Source organism: Callorhinchus milii, unplaced genomic scaffold (genome assembly GCF_018977255.1).
Source record: "Callorhinchus milii isolate IMCB2004 unplaced genomic scaffold, IMCB_Cmil_1.0 Scaffold8, whole genome shotgun sequence".
Classification (NCBI taxonomy): Eukaryota; Metazoa; Chordata; class Chondrichthyes; order Chimaeriformes; family Callorhinchidae; genus Callorhinchus; species Callorhinchus milii.
Genome location: NW_024704749.1, coordinates 16,396,518 through 16,412,433, shown reverse-complemented (window position 1 = coordinate 16,412,433; position 15,916 = coordinate 16,396,518). Strand labels below are relative to the sequence as shown.

At 45.7% G+C, this 15,916-nt stretch overlaps 2 protein-coding genes across 10 annotated transcripts in view; both read right to left on the bottom strand.

Moving 5' to 3' along the window:
- Positions 1–337: 337 nt before the first annotated feature.
- LOC103183066 (ST6 (alpha-N-acetyl-neuraminyl-2,3-beta-galactosyl-1,3)-N-acetylgalactosaminide alpha-2,6-sialyltransferase 6) lies at positions 338–9,579 on the bottom strand. 3 transcript variants are annotated; one of them, XM_007900318.1, is made up of 6 exons: positions 9,397–9,579; positions 4,957–5,029; positions 4,361–4,549; positions 3,322–3,731; positions 2,097–2,204; positions 338–521 (listed from the first exon to the last, which is right to left on the bottom strand). In XM_007900318.1, exons 2-6 carry the CDS (start codon positions 4,966–4,968, stop codon positions 338–340), a joined length of 903 nt encoding a protein of 300 aa, XP_007898509.1. In that variant the 5' UTR covers positions 4,969–5,029; positions 9,397–9,579. The 3 variants fall into 3 exon arrangements, with proteins under 3 accessions (XP_007898509.1, XP_007898510.1, XP_042193456.1); XM_007900319.2 differs by lacking the exon at positions 9,397–9,579 and adding an exon at positions 7,675–7,811; XM_042337522.1 differs by lacking the exon at positions 9,397–9,579 and adding an exon at positions 7,548–7,626.
- Positions 9,580–12,367: 2,788 nt separating this feature from the next.
- LOC103183065 (dynamin-1) overlaps positions 12,368–15,916 on the bottom strand; it is a 74,860-nt gene continuing 71,311 nt past the window's right edge. For 3 of the 7 annotated variants that reach the window (XM_007900314.2, XM_042337225.1, XM_007900317.2), the window contains one exon: positions 13,861–15,268. Coding sequence is in view for 3 of the 7 variants with exons in the window: in XM_042337225.1 (XP_042193159.1) it covers positions 15,196–15,268 (73 nt within the window). In the remaining 4 variants the exon portion in view is untranslated. Of the gene's footprint in view, positions 12,891–13,858; positions 15,269–15,916 lie in introns of those variants that run through there. The other 4 variants (XR_006085250.1, XM_007900313.2, XM_042337216.1 and 1 more) reach the window with 3 other exon arrangements.

Sequence of the window (15,916 nt, the reverse complement as noted above, 5' to 3'; positions counted from 1 at the left end):
GACAGCTCAGGGTCGAACAGAACACCGAGGTTCCTGATGATTTGAGAGGTGGAGAGTGCAGCCTTGGATGCTGATGCTGTCAGCGCCTGAGGTGCGGAGGCGCTGACGCGAGCCAATCAGGAGGGCCTCAGTTTTACGCACGTTGAGCTGAAGAAAGTTGTCTCTCGTCCAGGAAATCTCGTAGTATTTTACAAGTAATACAGTTCTCTCTCTTGCAGGCAAAGGGAGCAGAGTTCCAGGACAATACCATTCGCATGACACATGCGTACGGCCCCCTCTTCTCTCCCCCCGTCCCCCCCCCACCAACCCCCACCCCCCCGCCTCGATCACCCGGGGCTCACCAGCTCGGGTGAGAAAAGGTGATGTTGTAGTGCTCGGCCCATCGAGCGAACACGTGCTTCTCTGTGATGAAGCGGTGGTGGTTCCCCATTCTGGCGTGTTCGTGTGTCAGGTACGTCGCGCACTCGTCATTAGATTTTGTGTTGTAGTAGTGATAAGGCAAGTTCTTGTGGTGAGGCTTTCTGTTTGAAGGTAATGGTTTTTGAAAAAAAAACACACGCAAAGTTAGGGTTTCTTCCACCCCAAAACCTTCTTCCGCCTCAACAACAACAACTTGGATTTACACGGCGCCTCTCACGCAGGGTGGCGTCCCAGAGCGCTTGACAATGGCGGAGCAGGGAGAGGGGGGAGGTGATCGTAAGCACGGTCGAAGAGGAAGGTCTTCAGGTGCGACCTGAAGATGGGGAATGAGGGGGCAAGGCAGGGGATTGAACATAAGAACATAAGAAATAGAAGCAGGAGTAAGCCATTCGGCCCCTCGAGCCTTCCCCACCATTTAATAAGATCATGGCTGATCTTCTAACCTAATTCCATTTACCCGCCCTATGCCCCTTAATTCATTCAGTTTTTAAAAATCTATCGATCTCAGTCTTAAATATGTTCAATGATTGAGCATCCACAGTCTTCTGGGATAGAGCATTCCATAAGTTCACTGCCCTCTAAGTGAAGAAATGTTCTCTCAACTCAGTTCTAAAGAGCTGACCTTAATCCTGAGACTATGACCCCTAGTTTTAGATTCTCCAACCAGGAGAAACAGTTTCACACTATCTACCCTGTCAAGACCCTCAAGAATCTTAAAGGTTTCTATAGGATCACCTCCAATTCTTTTATATTCTAGAGAATATAGACCTAGTCTACTGAACCTCTCCTTGTCGGTCAACTCCCTCATCCCAGGAACCAACCTAGTGAACCTATGCTGCACGCCCTCTAAGGCGAGTATATCCTTTCTTAGATAAGGAGACCAAAATTGCACACAATATTCCGAGGCCCTATACAATTGCTGCAAGACTTCCCTCTAAACCCTTTGCAACAAAACGCTAACATGCTATTAGCCTTCCTAAATGCTTGCTGTACCTGCATACTAACTTTCTGCGATTGGTGTACAAGGACGCCTAAATCCCTCTAAAGACTAGCCCTATCTAGTCTCTCCCCCTCTAGAAAATAATCTGCTTTCTATTTTTTTTTTGACCTAGGTGAATAACTTCACACTTCCCCACATTCTACACCATCTGCCACCTTCTTGCCCACTCACTTAACCTGTCTATATCCCTTTGCATCCTCCTCACAGCTTACTTTCCCACCTAGCTTTGTATCGTCCGTGAATTTAGATATATTTCTTCATCTAAGTCATTGATGTAGACTGTAAACAGTTGAGGCCCAAGCACTAATCCTTACGGCACTCCACTAGTCACAACCTGCCAATCTGAGAAGGACCCGTTTATCCCTACTCTCTGTTTTCTGCCCGTTAACCACTCTTCGATCCATGCTAATATATTACCCTTAATTCCATGAGCTCTAATCTTGAGGGAGAGTGTTCCAGCATTTCGGGGCCACTGATGGTGGAATAAAAGATTCCACCTTCTTGCCATACCATCACACTCCACCCTTTCAGAATACCAATCCACTGACCCCAAGCAGTTCTTAAGCGCAGGCTTCCCCTTGAGCTACATTCATTTCTCCTGCTCGCCCCACCTGAATCCAGCTCCAAACAAGGTTCACATAAGAAGGTATTTATGCCACTGAAGTAGATCACTCACCTACAGTGATTGTAAGGAATCATTCCATACACGTGGAGAGAGTCACAGATGCCCACAGCGATCACCATAGTGAACCAGCCTGTGCTCAGCCAGGAATGGGACTGCTTTCTTCACAGCCAAGCAAGCAAGAAAGAAAGAAAAAAAATCTTAATAGTTTTCACACAGCGCTTGTTCGGATCTGGAAGTGCATAGCCTGAAAGGGTGGCAGAAGCCAATTCGATAACAACTTGCAAGAGAGAGATAGATAGATATTTGGGAAGACAAATTTGCAGGGCTATGGGGAGTGAATGGGGGAATGGGACTAATTTGGGCAGCTCTTTTAAAGAGCCAGCACGGACATGATGGGCCAAATGGCCCCCTTCTGTGCTACATAATTCTATGATCCTATGCAGAGTAATATCAATCGTTCCATTTATATTTGTCACTAGCAATGACAACAGAATCATCTCTTGTGAACCTGGAGACTTGACCTTGCTCCTTACAGGTACACCTGGTCAAACCAATTGCCCAACAGGTCAAATCAGTCCCATGAAATGTATCAGTGGTAGATCTGGTACTGTTAGAATATATCAGAGCAGTATTAAAGATTGCTATATGCTATTCATTTCCGTTAATTGGTCATGCATATTGGGTGTGGGTCAAAGGTTTGCTTAAAAATAGCTGTAATATGTTAAGTTGTTATTCAGGCAGGCTGGTCAGACAGATATGTGGCTGCAATGTTTGAAAGATGGTGATTAGTAGTAGTGGTTAGTTATTGTGCAAAATAGTTGGACTAGTGGCCAGACAGAGAATAAACCACAAAGTCTCAGGCAGGAAGCCAAGGCAAATATGACAATAATAAGACCATATAAGAATCAGGCGGTCACAAGAGGATAAAGGAAGTTATCAAGCCTTGTGACCCTGAGAAAAGTCAGGCGGTTTTTATTCTATTACAGCAACTGTGCAGTAACGCTCAAAACAGGATAAGGAACCAACACGGGATGCATGTCTAATTTGGGGAGGGTGAGGAGGAAATACTTTCTGAAATACTAACAGTATGAGCTGGCACTCCTGACTGAACTTGCATAAATAGAGTCATAACACTGAGGTGATGGGATTTTGCTCAATTTGCTCAATGATAACAGTTTCTTTAAACCCAGTGCTATCTGCGCCACATTTTGGAACCCCAGTGCTTTGCACTAAAATCAATAACAAATAAAAGGCACTGAGGTTGGGCTATCAGTACCTGTCCTGTCCAGTCTCCATCTGAAACAAGTCGTCGAATTGCTTCATCCTCTTGGGAGAGACGGTAAACACGGACATGTTGGCGCCGATGGCAATCTCTTGTTTGATAATTCTAAAGACGTTGCTTTTTCCGTCTCGTCGCATTCTGCTGTACGGCCCCCAGAAAATGAAGATGGTCTCCTGTCCTCTTTGGAGAAACTCCTTGCGTCTCTTCAGGAACTGGGAGATACTGGAATGGGCCACGACCCTCAAGGTGGTCCTGTTCCCAATGTCCTCCTCATACCCCGTTATAGGAGCATCGTTCATCCGGATGATGCACTCAGTCTGGTCAATCTCGGACCCTAGGGAAGTGCCCAATGTCTGACTGGAACTTGAGATCAGTGCACATTGACTGCAGTGAAGTTTCAGTGTCTGGAACCAACAGTGGGTGGGGGGGTGGGAGAGAGGGGAAGCAATGCAATAGCAATAATAATAATATTAATAATTATCCTTGCATTTAATATGGTGCCCTATCATGTCACTGAGATGTCCCAAAGCACTTCACAGATTATATAATGTAAAGTCAATGTGTATTTTGTGGGTGAAACGCGGCAGCCAATGCGCACAGCATTGAGACAAACAGTAAACTTAATGCTTCCCCAGAGATTTTTGAAGCGTCTCATTGCCTAATTTGAGCCTGATCCTGTCCTTAGCGGATGTCATCACACTTTCCAGCAGGAGTTATAATAGGTTATAATAAGGATAATCTTTGACATTTGATATAGCGCCTTATGCTGTGCGCAATTGGCTGCCGTGTTTCACCCACACATACACAGTCGGTCACTTCAATCCACAACTGTGTGTGGGACACTGCTGTGCACAGTTGGCTGCCACGTTTCATCCATAGAATATATACAATCAATTCACTTTACAGTGTATTCTGTGACGGGCTTTGAGACGTCTCAAAGATGTGATGAGGGGCTATATCAAATGCAAGGGTTATTATTATTATTTATTATATCGTCATGGGTGGAAGGAATGGGACAGAGAGAAAAATTCACCTTGTTCCCAATGACTGGAATGTATCCATCCTGTACGTTCCACTCCTTCAGGTTTGATGACTGTCGGGCTATGAACTTGTAGCCAACGTCCTCCTTGAGGTAAAAAGAACTGTTGCCACTGGTAGAGCTGTAGACGATCAGCAGAGTCGTCAATACAAAGATCACAGTTGCAATCATAAACCTCTGAGCCTGGAAGAAAATTCAGGTAGTGGGGGGGGGGGGGGGGTGGGGAGAGAAAAAAAACATGGCCAACTTTATCCTCTGAGCTGAGATTTTGTCAAGCTCAACTTGCCGCACATTGTTAATAATTATAATCATATTCCTCCCATTTGATGCAGCGCCTTGTCACGTCTTCCAGATGCCTCAAAGCGCTTCGCAGAATATACTAAAAAGTGAATCGACTGTATATATTTTGTGGGCGGAACGCGGCAGACAATTGGCGGGTGTGGCGGTGGGGGGGGGGGGGTTCTCCACTGATAATAGTCTCAAGCACCTGTACTTTGGACTAATTGTTGATGAAATGGCAGCCAGCCGGAAACGTGATATGACAATTGAAGAGAGCCGTTGATATAAAAAGCAGTCAGTCAAAAACTCACCTTATTGTTCATGTCTTACGAAGCTGGCAGTGGTACTAGTCTTCTGAATATTGCACCCTCGCCCTAAATATACCTGTTTGAATGAAACAAAGAGTTGTGAATTCCAAGGAGTGTCCCATAAAGAGGTTGTAGGTTACTGGGTTTATTTTGTTAACTCATTAGTCATTCACCTCATGTTTATGGGTCCTTGCTGACCGCAAGTACTGTGAAGCTCTTGGATACATTTCAAATTGTCAAGACTATTCAAATGCAAGTTTTTCTTTAACGAGGTCCTGTACTTTCTTTTTAAAAAAAATGTAAACGGAACATTCCAGATTTCTCTGCACTTGCCGTTTACTATTTGAGGTAAAGAGATTCCCTTCTGGTCTCTTTACTTTCCGACTGCAGAAATTAAGCTTCACTAATCTTTCCCTGAAGTTCATTCGGGAATCAGTATTGTTGCTCTGCTCAGAGGGTGAGGTTTGGTAAATGCAAATCATACAAAATTACAATACAAAATTACATTTGTATTGTACATGACTATAATGGAGGCATGTGGAATCGTGGAAGAGGTAGCAGAATGGATTAAAAGAATGGTTAGGGAACTAAAAGCAAAGGGTAGGAGTATCTTCTCAAGCTGACAAGAGGTAGGACAAGAGGTCTGTACCGCAATTATTCACCATGTACGTAAAGGATTTGTAGAGGAAGTGTGGTGTATAAACTTGCAAATGACATAAAACTTGGTGAGGGGGACCATGGCAAATAGTGAAGGGGTTTGCCAAAGAATGCAGGATTACATAAAGAGGCAAGCGAAGATAGACAGCAAATGAAGTTGTTAAGACTCCAGCAGTTACCCCAACGCACACTCTGGGGGTCCTCAAGCCTTGGCTCTTGCCAACCTGCGCCTAATACTTTCCGGAATTAGGTAAGCAACGTGCGTCCCTCCAGGGAGAGAGAGCGCATTCCATTCCAACAACCTATCTCTGGATTTCCATGTGTGGATAGGCTGCGTGGAAATCTCAGCTTGGTTTGGATGCTCTTAAGCAACAGTGATGGGTTTCCTCATTTGTCAGACACCCGGCTGAGCCCCCCCCCAAAAAAAATCGTAAATCCCCCCAAAGAAAGGAAGGGAATTTGGAACACAAGCGATAACATGTGTAGAAAATGTAATTTCCCATCTAACAGCCAACGAACAAAAAAAATGCTGGTCCGATATTCAAAAACTCGACTTGCGCTTCTCCCTGATTGAAATCGCCCGCCTTGAAGGACACAAATATAAAATAATAAAGCTTCACAGAGTGCTTATCGCGAAGCGTGACGCTCTGATTCGCACGAAAGGTGCTGCACAATTCCAATTTGTTGTGCGTTTTGTAGACGAACGAGGCAGCCAACCTGCACACAGCGATGTCCCACGAACAGCCATGAGGTGAATGTCTAATTCGGGATTGTTGGCAAGGGTTACCAGGAGAGGCTCCCTCTCCTTACAAATTGTGCCATGGGTCTTCAACAGCCACTCGAACAGGCCAGACAGGACCTCGGTTTAACATCTCTTCTGAACGGCAAGCATCTCCGCCAATGCATCGCTCCGACCTTCTGCGTTGGTGCGTCAACCAAGCTGGCGAGTTCAAAGTCCTAACATGGGGGCTTGAACCCTCGTCCTTCTGACTCAAGAGGTGGGTGAATGCTACCGACTGAGCCATATGTTTCCTATCCATCCATCCATCCATCCATCCAATAATCAATCAATGAATCAATGAATCAATGAATGAATGAATGAATGAATGAATCAATCAATGAATCAATGAATCAATGACTGAATCAATCAATCAATACACAGATGTCAGTCAGCCTGGCTGATTTATTATGTATCAATAAAATAAATAAATAGACAAACAACAACAAAAAAACAACTATACACTGTACACAGCGAAACCAGTGGTTACAAAACAAAATACTGTAGCAAAATAAATAGTCCTCCTTGACATTCACACAGCATTGGAGGCTTATTCCGGGCATATTCATATATATATAGAGAGAGAGAGAGAGAAAAATGTATAAAATGAAGAGATGGTGAAGGCTGCAAATATTGTTGACCCTGATATTTTTTCTATCCCCTTCCCCCCCAGCCCCCAGCCCCCCATCATCATCTCCTGGGAGATATTTTCCTCTCTCTCTCTCTCTCTCTCTGTCTCTCCCTCTCCTGCAGACGCAGAGGGTCACTGTGAAGGCAACTGAGATGGGAAGACAAGATGCGCAACATACACCCACTCATCCCCTCCCTCCATCACTCCATCACTCCCTCACCCCCTCCATCACTCCCTCACCCCCTCCATCACTCCCTCACCCCCTCCATCACTCCTCACCCCTCCATCACTCCTCACCCCTCCATCACTCCCTCACCCCTCCATCACTCCCTCACCCCTCCATCACTCCCTCACCCCTCCATCACTCCCTCACCCCCTCCATCACTCCCTCACCCCCTCCATCACTCCCTCACCCCTCCATCACTCCCTCACCCCCTCCATCACTCCCTCACCCCCTCCATCACTCCCTCACCCCCTCCATCACTCCCTCACCCCCTCCATCACTCCCTCAGCCCCTCCATCACTCACCCCATGGCTCTGTGGTACCAGCCCCCGGCCCCCTGGCTCAGTCGCTGTCAGTCTCCTCCTCCTCCTCTCCTCCTCCCTGCTGCCTGGGAGGGAGGGAGGGAGGGAGGGGGAGAGATGATGAACTCACTGCATCGCAACTGCAGGTCGCAAATTGCCTCTTTCTTTTCTCCTCCTCTTCCTTTCCCCCTTTTCACTCTCCTCCCACCCTCCAGCCCGAGCAGAAAGGCATCCGCGCAGCCTCACAGCTCCCTCTGCTATTTGTGCTTCCGCAATGTTCAGCCCTCAGAGGGACATCCTCTCCACATCCTCTCCACATCCTCTCTCTGTCTGTCTGTCTGTCTGTCTGTCTGTCTCTCTCTCTGTCTCTCTCTCTCTGTCTGTCTGTCTCTCTCTCTCTCTCTCTGTCTGTCTCTCTGTCAAGTCTGCCAGTCAGTGGGAATCCGATCAGGAAATGTAGACCCAGCCCTCCGCTGTTTGCCAGTCAGTTGGCTGCCGCCTTTCGGCCACGGAGCAGGCAGTCGATTCGCTCGGCGCTATGTTCCGCCGAGCGCTTTCGAGGCGTCTCGCAAAGCGATTATTATTAGCGGAGCCCCGGAGCGTGTTGGTTAGAGCGCTCGCTTCACAGGCGAGAGGACCCGGGTTTGGTTCCCGGGCGGGGGGGCGAAACTTCAGCCAAGTTTCCTTACTCCACACGCCCCTGTTTACCTGACAGCGAGTAGGATCGGTTGTTTGTCGATTGGCGGATCCCTGCTTTGCTATAGGGATAATAATCCATTAAAAAATATATATTAATTTGGTCGCTCAATCCAGGACTGTCTGTAAGGCTCTGCTGTGCGCAGTTCGAACATTTAACATACCCGAAGGCTACACCGGATACCCTAATTTGCATTATTATTATGTTGGGCAAGTTTCCACACTCCACACACCTCTGTGTACTCAGCAGTAATAATAATAATAATAATAATAATATTATTATTATACTCAGCAGTAAGCAGGTATCCAGCTCTTTGGATCGCTTGTTTGGGGTTAATAATTCCTTAAAAAAATGAATAAATCGGTTACTTGAATCCACGACTGTTTGTGGGCGCAATTGGCTGCTGCATTTGGCCAAAAAACATACAGTCGATTCACTTTACAGTAGATTCTGTGAAGCGCTTTGAGACGTCTTGAAGACGTGATAAGGCGCTGTATCAAACACAAGGGCTATTGCTATCATCACGTCTTCAAGACGTCTCAAAGCACTTCACAGTAAGCGAACAAAACTGTTCCATTTGACACTAATTAAAGAACCAATTTGAGGTATTCCTTAAAGTGTGGTCCAAACAGAGCACGGCACAGCCTGATTATATCTAGGATCCAAACTCAACTGATTTTGCAATCCTGTTTGCCTTGTTAATTGCTGCCTCACACTGTTCAGCCATTAATAATAATAATCCTTACATTTGATATAGTGTCTTATCCTCCTACAGTCCACCCTCCCTGATCCCAACCCTCCCCCTACCCCCACACACTCGGATGTCCAAATCCCTGACTGTCCAACGTGTTGGGATGCCCTCCCGACGTGAAAGGCACTATACAAATGTAATTTTATATTGTTTTGTGTATTATCACGTTGTTGAGATGTCTCAAAGCCCTTCATAGAATATATATATGTGTGTATATATATTTTTGGGGAGGTATTATTATCCCCCAAAAACGATCAACCAATCAACAAACAACCGGGTTTCTACTAACTGCTTGATAAACAGAGGTGTGTGGAGTAAGGAAACTTGCCAAAGGTTTCGCACCGTTCGAATCAAACCCTGGTCCCCTCGCTATGGGACTCACTGATTGAGCAGCAGGTTCTTACCTCTCTGCAAGACCATCAATGTGGATTCCAAGCTCTGGATATCTCAATGAGCGTTCACGACCTCGGACTCCACGTAATGTCTTCCAGCAGCTGTCGTCCCAAGCCTCAGAGTTTCCACATCAGCTATCAACCCGGTGGGAGGATCTACGCAGAAGAGTTTGTGACATGTTAGCCACCCTACGCGTCTCAAGATCGAAGTCCAATGCCACATACCAGTTCTACTAGCAAAAGTCTTTAATCCAGGTCTTCGAGATTAGGGCCTCAACAAGTAAACATGGCTGCTGTGAAGCCAATTCTGCATCCTGTTTCACGGTTGTCATAGTCACCCCTTTGTTTTCTGTGACCAGTCTGTTTAATATATTTTCTGTAAAGTTTATTTGTGTCACTAAAAGCATTAACCAGTCTGAGTGCAGTTAGACACTACCGATTACGCTCGGGGAAATTCTGAAAGTGCCAAAGTTCGATAGAACTGGAACCCGAGTGTTATAAATATATTGAGTAACCCTTTAAATAAATTTCTTTCAATGTATTTAAAGTTGTTTTTGAGACTTATGTTGCCACCAAGTCTGACTCGACGGCAGTTGCATCATTTCGACGACGTACAAAGGGATTTTAATAGGGAATCTTGTGATTTTCCCGCATTGGTGGGAGGTGCCGTCCTTTGGATGAGAGATTAAACCAAGTCTGTGCGTTCAGGTGGACGGTAACAATCCCACAGCACTACTCAAAAAGAGAAGGAAGTTTCTCCCGGAATCTTGGCCACTAATCCCTCCAGATAAAATTGGTCATTCATCATATGCTTGTTTGTGGGACGCTGCTGTGCACAACTTAACTGCCACGTTCGCTGAGAAATACAGAGTTCGAAATACGCTTCGCAGAAAAGTAAAGTCAAGGTGTGTTGGGACACAGTAATAAAGGCACAATATCAAATTAAACGATTATTTTTATTACTGCACAGCCAGTCCAAGGTGCTTTGAGAAGCTGTGTCAATATCCCAGAACCGGGGCTCAATGGTTTCTTTTTATGGCGAAGTTGTTTATTCTGTCGGATTTTTTTTTTATTTGTCAGCTTTATTCAGCGCGGCCGAGGTCTTTGTCTCCTCCTCCGACTCAAGCTCCTGCCAAAGAAAATACTGTATGCGTCGTTTCTTCCCCAGCAGGACCGGCTTGGAGGGCCATCTTTTTTTGAAGACCAATACATTTTCTGACCACAGGGTGGTGCCCGACGTCCGCCTCGCTCACTGCACCAAATGCCAAGCCCGAGGTCTGGTGTCCAGGCCAGAGCGGGGATTGGCTGCGCGTGAAGCTTCTGTGGTTTTGAGGCGGGTCGTTCGTTCAGTGACAACGTGGCATTGGGTGGAGGGGGAGGGTGGGGGGGGGGAGGGTGGGGAAGGAAGCTTTAATAACAAACTCTTGCCAAATGGAATGGTTCAAAATCTTTCAGGTGACGATCCCACCGCACGTGCTCAAGAGTTGTCCTTTTAAACATAGAATTATCAATGCCGAATTCTCCCGCTTCATCCTTAAACAGCGAGTGGTTCTGCAGTTCCAAATTCCGACAATGTTGGATCAACCGAATGGGGTCACATTTCCGGATTAGGATGGTACCGCTATTCTGGTCACTCGCTTCATGACTCGGGAGCCAATGTCAACCGCCAGAAAGGCCAGGTGATGTATTTTGGAGACTGGAAAGTACGCACTCCCTTACCTTTTGCGGAGAAGCCAGATGCCCCCATCAAAGTCCTCGGCATCTGGTTCAGGGCTGCCGGGGCGTGCCGAAAATGCTAGGAAGAGCGTCCAGGCATCGTGAGAAAGAAACTGGTAATGTGGCGCCAGCGCTCGCTGTCCCATCACTGGGAAAAATCTGGTGATAAAGTGTGAGGCGCTCTGGGCGTTACTGTACGTGGCCCTGGTCTGGCCTTTGACCAGGAACATTGCCACTGCAGTCACCAGAGAGGTCCTCCACCTGATCTGGGGGTCCAAGATGGATCGTGTCCGCAGAGACACAATGCACAAAACCCAGGGGACCAACCCCCGACTCAGGGCTTTCATGCAGGGTCAAGGTCTGGGCCGGTCAGCACGTTGCCCTTGGGCCGGCTGCAGGGGCCCAGGAGACCGTGGACCAGCTCTTCCTGGTGTGTTGGTACCCAAAGGCGGTTTGGAAAAAGATGGAATGGATTCTCTCGCGGTTCGTCCCTGGGGACCGGCTGTCACGGCGCTCGGTGCTGTACGTCCTGTTCTCGGGCTCTCCCAGAGAGTGCCTGGAGGATCATAACCTATGTAAAGGAGGCCCTTTGGCTCCCGAAACCAGGTGTTCTTCTGGCAGAACGAGGGACGCTCAGCCTCGCGAGGGCTAGGATCAGGGACTGTATACTGAGGGACAAGCTGAAGTTCGGCTCAACAATGGCAAAGGCCAATTGGGGCCTGACCTCCAGCAGGAACTGCTCCGGCACAAACCGCTCAGGGCGCACCCACCGGGTAGCTCACGAGCGCACGCAAAACTGATTAAAGTTAGGGTACAGGAGGACGCTCAAGATGTAACTAAAGAGCGCCCCGAAAATGTATGTACGGTAAACGTGTGCGTGTACGGTGCACATCGGGGCGCCTTCCGAAAATTTTTTTGTATCGGCAGAATAGGGAACAATTGTAACAGAAGATGTTGTGTTTGTTTCGGTTTTCTGTTGTAACAAATAGTATATTCATAAATAAATATATATATTTAAAACAAAGTCACTCGCTTTGTGGACGTTTGTCGCATCCTGCTGTGTCCAAGTTGGCTGCCACGTTTGGACTGCAAATGCACAGTCACTACACTTGGCGGCAATTATGTTTCGATATGAAGGAAAAGCCTTTGTGATGGAACGAGCTCTATTGGCTGAATGGCCTTCTCCTTTGTCTAAATTCCAATATATGCCATGTATTAAACTTGACAAGCATTGGTGTCCCAGAATGAATTACAAATGTACAAAGAGTTAGCCTCCACAAAGACACTGCTTTATTTAAATACAGGAGATTCCAGTTACACAGATATGTCATTTGATATTTGCCACAGTTCACAATTCAAAGCATAAATACACCTTTTAAATTTATTTCACCATAAATGTCATATACACAGATTTGTGGATAGCATATATTTATTGTATTGTATTAATATACACTGTTACTCGTTCGGAGTCTACATGGGAAGCATGAACGGTATTTCTTAGTCCTGAAAAAGCACAGATGATACACACTGAAGATATGCACCCGTATCACAAACACGAAAGGTTGGTTTCATTATACAGACAGAAAAGCCAATGAGAGTACATTGGAAATCGGTTTGTCGGATATGTTTGACTGCTATTTTTGCAGAGGTTCCAACGCATAATATATATGTATATTATATATAATTGGTTCAAGACAGGACACCAAGGAGACAAAACGACAGCTAAAACAGACTAATGTTCGAAAGAGGGCATTGGGCTTTCAGCCTGTGAGAGGGTGTTGCTTGGTCTTCTGTAAATAAATCCAGAGGAAAGAGGAGAGAGAGTAAAGGGGGGAGGGAGGGAGAGAGAGAGAGAAAAAAACAATCAAGCCAGCGATGCTTTAAATCGGAACAATTTTGCGGTATTTCTTAAATTGGGTTTCTTAAGTAAGAAATCCGGAAGTGCATTGTGCAGACCTGAGAGCTCCATTTCCGCCTCCATCTATCACCAGAACATATCCTGTTTCACCCACAAAATACACAGTCCCTACACTCTACAGTGTATTCTGTGAAGTGCTTTGAGACGTCTCAATGACGTGATAAAGTGATATATCAAATGTAAGGATTATTGTTATCATTATCCCTCGGACGCACTTGACAGTCTACCGGAAGGAGTTCCCGTTAGGATTTCTTAAATAAGAAACCTCACAAAATAGCCCCCTTCCCTCCTCCCCGCCCCACCCCCACCACCACAGACAGTAAGAATGACAACACTACAAGGGGGAAAAGGGCAGGGATTAGATACAGGGATTGCAAGCAGGCTCATTACGTCGTAAGGAATTATTATTATTGTTATTATTAATAAGGAAGATGTGCAACATCGACCACATCCTCCCACAGTAGAACTGAAGAGGTTTAAATAAAAACAAAACGCACATTTTAAAGCAAAGACATTTTGCGAAAATTCACTGAACTATTTTGTGCAACGCAAAATATGAGTTAAGCCTCAAATTAAAAAAAGCCATGAAAATGGCATAGATTATACTGCAATGGATCAGGATACCTCCCTTTCCCACACATACACACACACCCCCTCTTTCCAATTCTCTGAATCCTGCATTCAGTCAATGGGGGGAAGGAAGCTGGTAAGTTTCCTACATTTCCTTAAAAACTAAAGGGATTAAGGGATATGGGGATAGAGTGGTTAAATGGAAGTAGGTTAGAAGATCAGCTATGATCTTATTAAATGGCAGGGGAAGCTCGAGGGGCCGAATGGCCTACTCCATAAGAAAACTATTTCTTATGTTCTTATGAATGGTTATGTCTTCTTTTACTGGAGCTGAGAGTACAGTCTAAGGGCCTCTGACAACTTGAAAACCTTTCGAAAATAAAACACAGCAAGAGAAGTGATTTTTTTAAAAATCAGTCGCAGATTCTTCTAGATTTAACGCAGGATTTTGAGGTCAGTCGAGATGCGAGTAAGTACGGTACAAAGGCACATACATACAGAGCAGTGTTACTCAATAGCTCTGTGTCAGGGTCTGCATTCCCAAGCAGGGGCTTTCTTTCTCAGCAACGTTCCAGGGGTGGCCTTGGATGTGAACTGACTCCAGGTTTCTCTCACCTCAGGCCCACTGAAGGTCACATACTTGCCCCTCAGAAATCATGTGTGTTTGTGTTTGGGGGGAGGGGGGGAAATGGGAGGCTACTGGAGCCTTTGCCCAAAGTTATCAAAGTCAGCGAGAAAAAAAACAATGGTGAAGGGGCGAGGTACATGAATGAGCAGGTGCCCAAGACTTATGAATATCACTAGCTTTAAACCACAGGGAAAATATGGATGCACTTAACACATCTGTCATTCCCATCAATAAAGATTAACAGCTCCACAATGTTGGAGTTACACTGGGAACACCTCAACTCTGCAATCGATTGCTGATCGCAGTCATTAGCATTGGATGGCAGAGGAAGAAGGGACAGCCACTGCGGCAGTAATGGCTTGGTTTCAATCTCCACTAGCATAGAGGGAAAGGCAGGTGCAGGCAGGCATGTGTCTCGAAGACGTGATAAGGCGTTATATCAAATGCAAGGATTATTATTATTATGTGCAGCGAATTCCAGTTTAACCATCTTGGGAACTAAGCAAATTGAATCGCAATGTTTTACTTCAATTTGCTTTTTGATAGCAAGTTTATTTTTTTTTGAAATCAAAGGGACTAGGGTTTCTCGCGAAAGAAATGAGTGAAAGGAATACAAAGACCGAGAGCGTATTTGCCTCAAAAGGCTCTTGAGGCTCAGAGATTTTGCTGCCTTTTTTGGACTGCAAGAGAGAGAGAAAAGGATAAGTGTCGGCATTACCAATGCACAGCCCGCTGTGTGAACAAACCCAATTTAGGTTTTAATGTAACCTGGAATTCTGATTAAAGAACAGAAACTGTCACAAGGTGCATACCATGAAACACTTCTGTTATTATTAACACTACGCCATGGGTACAAATGGAGATTGCAAAGCACTAGTCCAGAGAGAGACTTGATCACACAAGTGTCTATGTCTATTCTACACTGATACAACAGGCAGGCAGGACTGAAGAGCACAGCAGCCTCCCCAGGAACCAGGGGTCAGATATCTAGCAGGCTTGGTTCTGTCGGTCGGATAATTGTGGGTCGGGTGGGTGAGGCGAGAGGTCTCCTGCTGCAAACGGCACAAGAAACAAACAAGAAAAAAAACACAGGCAGAAAATAAAAGAAATACAGGATATCAGTCAACGGTTACAACTCAAGCTTCACTCCCCCCAGTCACACAAACCTATCCATTGGAGTTCTTCATTGGGAAGCCCCAAGCTGGCAATGTATTAAGGCTTCCTATTAAGAAATACCACAAGCCACGCATCCAACATTTTCATCTAACCCCTAGTCTGACTGGGCTTAGTTGGTATATTTACACTAAGGCTCTCCCTAATTCTGCGCTCAAAGTCTGACTTGAATTGTCTGCTTGTAGTTACCTCACTTTGTGCCTCGTGGCTTTTTAAAATCCTGAATTATGTCTCCTCTCTGAACTGTTTTGTAATGAAGACAAGGAAAATTCCGCAAGCCTTTCCTCAGAGCTTAGAGCCCTGACTCCTGCAATCTGAAAGCATCAATGTAAAACTGGCTACTGTGCAGTTATTATTGAGCAAAGCTGCGGTGTATACTCAGGGCTAATCCCTTTTAGTGCCATAACATTCACAGGCTATCGCCGGCTTTCCCAATTCATAGGGTGCACTCTCTCTCACGTCGCTGTACCTTTTCTTTCTACAGCAAAAATAAGTTGGTCAAAGGTAAATATCAATCAACCCTACAT

Excerpts from the sequence above, each read along its gene's own strand:
- LOC103183066 (XM_007900318.1), bottom strand. Across the intron at positions 2,205-3,321 it reads ATGGAGACTGGACAGGACAG|AAAGCAGTCCCATTCCTGGC; the intron begins GTACTGATAGCC and ends TTGGCTGTGAAG. Across the intron at positions 522-2,096 it reads ATTCCTTACAATCACTGTAG|AAAGCCTCACCACAAGAACT; the intron begins GTGAGTGATCTA and ends ACCTTCAAACAG.